Source organism: Nesoenas mayeri (assembly GCF_963082525.1).
Source record: "Nesoenas mayeri genome assembly, chromosome: 2".
In the NCBI taxonomy this organism is placed as follows: Eukaryota; Metazoa; Chordata; class Aves; order Columbiformes; family Columbidae; genus Nesoenas; species Nesoenas mayeri.
Genome location: NC_137543.1, coordinates 79,848,215 through 79,854,214, shown reverse-complemented (window position 1 = coordinate 79,854,214; position 6,000 = coordinate 79,848,215). Strand labels below are relative to the sequence as shown.

The following is a 6,000-nucleotide window of genomic DNA, read 5'->3' as shown; positions in this document are numbered from 1 at the left end:
GAGAAATGGCAACTATAAAGGTAATGTAGGCCAGGCAAGAATAAAGCATCACATACATGTAACGAAAACTTGTCAGCCTTTTCAGAAAAGCATAGAATATAAAGCTTTTCAGTGCAAAGATGCCCACTACAGATTTTGTAGTGACGTTGGGGCAATCAAACAAGTGTTTGCTTATTGAACAGGAAGCAAGATTTGTGACATGCACAGAGGCCATCGTCATGGATAGTAAGAGATGGCAAAGACGTGAGACTTGCAACAGAACAACTTGTTTGGTTTCAGACACAGTTACTGTCACAGCCCCAAGGGCACTGCAAGCCCTGACTGTCTCTGTCCAACCCCCTGGGACTCTCCACACCCTGCCCATGGGCTGGTGCACTCCAGCTGCCCTGCTCCTGGCTGAGGTGGTGGGATGGGCCCTGGCTGGCAGGCTCTGCCCTCACCCACCTAGGGAGCCCCCAGCCCTTCCAGCCATAGGGAGCCACCAGCCCCCACTGTGCTCTGACAGTTTTGGCAGATGAGAATGGGGGGAGAAAGTTACTTTGAAAAATGAACATCTAGAATTCGACCACGTGTGCTCGAGGTACTGAATGAGTTAATGGTTTGTTGGGATGCAATCATGTCTATGAACTTTGTCATAAGTGCACGTGCAATAAATCTTTAAAAGGTCCTATAAATTTGGTCTGTGGAAATTCCCTGTGAAGAAGCGCAGCTCAGGTGAAACTTCTAATTTATAGATAACTGGCCTTCAGATGGTAAGCTGGTTTTGCCTCCAGAGCAGAAATGGAGCAAGCTGCATGCTATGGGAGATTTCTAGTTGTTGACAGAGATAGTGGTGGTTGAAGTCTGCTTTAGAAGTCCTGGGTCTTAGGAAAGCTGAAGCTGCTAAAAGTACTTTGGAGCTAAGGAAGAAGATGTCTGTCTTTTGTCGGACATTTTGGACAATTGTGGACTTCAACAACTACTGATAGAGGGAAGGAAGGCCAGAAAAAGCTGGGTGAAGATGTGACCTGACCCACGTTATGCAGAACATTCAAGTGAGGAATATTAAAATGGTCTGACAGACTGTCTGAGAGTAAAGCAAATCCAGCAAATGCTGAAGCTGTACTGTGCGAAGCAAGAGAGAGGCTGGGGAAAGGGGCCCCCCGGGCCACCACCGACTGCCTGCACAAGGTGGAAAGACCTTTGCAACTAGGAAGGAGGTGTCCCACTGAGGAGGTGGAGCTGAGCCTTTGGTCTGTTCCTGGTCCCTACCCGTCCTGAAAACTGAGACAGCACACATGTGAGCAGCTTCAAAAGGAAGTAATTTACCTTAGGCACACAATCAGTGAAGGAATTTCTACCGATTAAAAGAAAATTGGAGCTGTGCAGTACTGGCCAAGTCCCCAGATGTTCATGGATGTATAGAGCTTTGTACAGCGTATCTGTGGGGTTTTCCAAATTCCAAAACAATTGCATAAAATAAGTAAGAAACCAGTTTGGGGTCATTTTCTGAGCGGGAAAAGGAAATGCTGTGTTTCAAAACCCCTTTCCTATGAAACACAGATGCTAACCCTTACAAACTGTGAGCGAGACTAACATGAGAAGACAAAGAAGGAGGAAAAGAAGAAGTTTGTTGGACTGACTTTACAAGCCACTCTGCCCTCCTTCTCAGCTCCCCAGATCCCTCTTCCTAGACCCCTCCTGCTTGTGCTTCTTTGCAGTTGTTCTAAATCCTAAGAAAAGCCCTAGGAATTTTACAGTCTTTTGCAATATATCCACACCACAAAGAGAACACTCATTCTTTCTGAGATATACTTTTAGGCTGCATAAATCTGGCCCTTGGTATTCTATTAGTAAAGTTTTCTTGTAATTTACTGAAATACTAATTTAAAAAAAACACAGGCTGCTTATTGGATGGCAGATTCAAAGTTTTGATGAATTCCTATGTTGTTGTACTTCATAGACCTCAGTATGTGCAATGCAGTAGCCAGACTTGTGCGTTACATTCCAATAGCATGGTGTCAAACAAAGTACTCAATCAGAAGTCAAAATAACTTAATAAATACCCCTGATATGACTCAGCCCTCCCCAGATTAGGACTTGTCTGAGTGGGGAAGCTTTCTGGCACAACGATTGTGGAAAAAAACCCATTCCCCTAGAGTAACTTTAGAAACGCAGTAGTTTGGAATAAAGTTACAGAGCTTCCACATTGGAATCTGTACCATATAAGCTACAGTGGAATAACTCCTTAGGCTAACTTCACTGCAAGTTGGTACTGCATAGACAGGCCAATTCAGGTGAAATCCTGAGCAAACCTTGAGTTTCAGAGCAACCATAGGAAGGTACAACTGGTATACATGGTTGTAGCAATTAGGGAGGTTGGCAAGAGAACAGACCGCCCTGTGAGGCTGCCGAGTGTCCTACAGGATGTCTCCTGCCTGGGCCTGGCAACCTGCAACAGGGATGCTGCACGGGGGATGCTGTGCTGGGCTACAAGCAAGGTGGGAAGCGTTCCCACTTTTGCTGCCAGGAGCAGTGGTGGCTGGCCACGGCAAGGCTATCTGGGGGGAGCTGCTGATTTAGAGAAGGTGGTCATTTTGTGTTCTACACACTAGCTTCTGTGACACTTTAAAACAATTAGAGTGGTGTACTTGTGAATATTTCTGACATCAAGGGCTAATCTCCTGTATCACTACTCACATGTTCAAGCTCCCCAAGCAATGTTAGGATTCTGATGCAACAAAAAGACCAGAAACTTCATTCATGTTCCTTATGGCTCTAACTTATTTTTTGTACATTTCTTTCTGTAATGTGAATGAAATAGGCTCACATCTGCAAGATTTGACTGTACTTTGCCGTGTTCCTTGTGCTGTTATTTACTGTAGCACAGGAAAGCAAAATGATGAACAAGAAGTATTTCCAAAAAAATGAAGACTTTATATCTGCTTTGCAGAAACCTAAAGGACTGAAAAAGGTTTAGAGAGAGCTGCTGAATGAAGCCCAGTGAAGCTCTAGGAGGTGGCCCTATGCCTATTTTCATCTGCACTGTTCTCTCAGTGTGAAGTAATGGCTGTTGCAGTATGTATTTAGTAAAAAGAACCCGGGTATGGCTATTTGCCACAAACTTAAATAAGAGCTTGTTGTGTGCCACGGAAGCCTGCAGGTATATGTTCTTTAAATGACACTTAACTCCGTCAGTAACTTTTGCTGGATGGCGGTGCTTCGCGTGGCTTTGTGTGGCAGAACAAGGGAGTGGAGCGCAGCGCACCCTCTCACCGGCGCCGAGCCTCTCGCTTCTCTCCAGTGCCCGCACTCCTTTGACTCCGCCGCATTGGGAGGCGGCTGCAGTGCCCGACCAGCCGCCCCGGCGCGGCGCGGCGGGCGGAACGATACGAGCCCCTCAGTGCCCCCGCACCGGGGAACAGCAGCGGGACGGGACGGGGGAGACGCCCGGGGGTCGCTGCTTGCGCTCCGGCCGGGGCGGGGCGGGGCGGGGGCGCGGCTGAGCGCGGCGCAGGCAGCGGCGCGGCCCCGGCTCCGCCTCTGCCCCTGCCCCGCCGGGACGGGGCGGCACCGGGCGCGGGACAGCAGCGTGCGGCAGCGGAGCCTCCTTCCTCCTCCTCCTCCTCCTCGTCCTCCTCACCCCCTCCCCCGGCTCCCAGCGGCGGCAATGCGCTGCCGGGACCGCCCGTGCGAGCGGCTCTGAGGGGGCGGGCGGACAAAGGTTGCGGGCTGGTGCCGGCGCTGGGGCGCGATGGAGCGGCGCGACGGCTGAGGCGGCTCGGTGGGGCCGAGCCGAGCCGGGCAGGGCAGCAGCACATGGTGCGCGGCTGGGGACCGGCGCTGCGCACCCGCGGGCGGGCCGAGGGGCCACCATGGACAACTTCTTGGCGGAGGTGAGCGCGGGCTGGCGGGACCTTCCTCCTTCCCCTTCTCCGGCGTGGGGTCGCTCTGAGGGGCAAGAGCTGGCAGCAGAGCGGCAAAGGGCTCTCGAAAAGTGTCCTGTGTTCCCTCCAGTGCCTCGGCTTGCAGGGAGTTCGCAGGAGCAGCCTCTCCGGGGTGGGCGCTCCGTGAGCGGGCGGGGGAGAGCGGCGCCCCTTGCACAGCTCCCCCAAATTACCAGGCGCTTTTCGGGCTGCGAGCGGGGGCGGAACTGGAGGCCGCCGAGCTGAAGCGAAGGCTGCTGCCGCTCTCCGCCGGGGGGGCCCTCGGCGTTAATTGGGACTCATTAGAGCGGGCAGGAGCTGGAGGCGCCGGAGCTGCGGCTTTCCCCGCCGCGCCGCCCGAGCTCCCCAGCCCCTGAACCCCCGCGCCCGGCGGCGGCACTTCCAGCCGCGGCGGGTCCCCTGCGGGCAGCGGGCTGCCCTGGGCTCCGGCGGGGCTGCCCTGGGCTCCGGCGGGGCTGCCCTGGGCTCCGGCGGGGCTGCCCTGGGCTCCGGCGGGGCTGCTGAGGGTCCCTGTCCGCTCCCCTGCTCTCGCCGCTGCTGCCGGTGGCGTGGCGGCCTCTAAAACGGTGTTTGGGGTGAGGAATGGGGAGCTCCCTCCTCAGGGATTCCCGGCATGAAACCCGGGGACTCCACTTTTTCCATCCTGCATGGCCATGTGAGGCTTCAAATGATACAGGTTTCAGAGGCAAAGCTGTTGTTGGGCAGCCTTTTTGTGCTTTAAGTCTGCTTATTAAGTACATGCTACTAAGTATAGACAAAATCTTCCAATATACAATGCAAAGCAATGAGACTTAAGTCTTGAAAGTAGTTTGAGCTTTACCATTATCTTGTGGGTTTTGACAACTTCATCATGTCAGGTAAGGAAACTATAGGAAACACACATTGCTGCTTACCTGGATAAATGCTAAAAATCAAAACTTGGTCCTCTTTTGGTCTAAACTGAGATTTTTACTGTGATATTTTATCAAATCGGTATGGCCTGTTTAGTATCAACACAGTCTTATGAACGTAAGGCATCCGGTATTAATGCATCTACTCTGTGCATGTATTGTGCCTGTAGACTGCTGGCAAAGCCTGCATCTGGGTCGTGACTTCTGGTGACTGCATGATTGCTTTAATCGCACCCCTTGCTGAAGCAGTTGCACTGTCAGGGTTGTAAATACAGAGCCGGCATCTGTTTTACAGGACTGTGATTAAGCTGCAAAAATGTCCTTTGCCCTCATGAATAACTTGCCTCCTGTTCTCAGGGCTGCTGTTGAGGCTTCCACAAGGAAAGTAGGTGATCTGTTTACCGAAATAGTAATTAGTCAAACAAAAGAACGTCATACACCTTACTGCTTGTTAGCTTTTCATTTGTCAGGCAACAAAAGTTCTGTCAAGTGCAATAAGAAGGAAGAAACGCAGGATTAACTTTCAAAAAGTCTGAATTAAGTAGCAGTATTGCCTTTTTTTTTTTTTCCTGTAGAGGATGTAGCCCTCACCTTTCAAAAGCTTGCAAGCCGTGAGCAATATGGTAGTATTAGCCTAGTCTTGCAAAATTAATCTGAAGAGTCATTCGCTCTGACACAAAGTACAGTAGCGTGCCCTACATAAAGGTGAAGAAGAGTTTTAATGGTTTTGACTCCATTATTAGCCAAAATTACTTGCCCTAGGGAAAAAGCACGTAAATTTTGCCAGTCTGTATTAGTATTTCAGCATGTATTTATGTTAATTTGTGGTTACTGCAAGCAGACTTTGATCTTTCTTAAGAACTCTTACTCCCTTTCAACGTAGCGATATTACTTTAGAAGATCAGTATATGTAGCACCTTGACTTTAATCTGCATCCAAATTCCTACCCATAAGTATCAACATTTTCCTTTCCTCACACTGGAGCGTGTGCGTAAGGCACAATAGCAGAAATGCACTGGGCCTGACCCAGCTACCACAGAAAACGATGGTTGAAGGCGCTGGATCGAGCCACTAGCAGGATAATTTAATTTGTGCGAGGCAGACATCCTGCAGCTGCTCTTTATGAAAATATTTGCTGAGTTATCTGGGAGAATTATTGTTCTCGTTCAAATAAGTTGGAGCGT

The 6,000-nt window shown here is 50.5% G+C and overlaps 1 protein-coding gene across 1 annotated transcript in view; it reads left to right on the top strand.

Moving 5' to 3' along the window:
* Window positions 1–3,798: 3,798 nt before the first annotated feature.
* Window positions 3,799–6,000, top strand: part of MYO10 (myosin X) — a gene marked incomplete at both ends in the record, with an annotated part of 159,576 nt that continues 157,374 nt past the window's right edge. Inside the window, 2 exon segments of the mRNA XM_080340369.1 lie at window positions 3,799–3,849; window positions 3,852–3,875. Coding sequence (XP_080196495.1) covers window positions 3,799–3,849; window positions 3,852–3,875 — 75 coding nt within the window.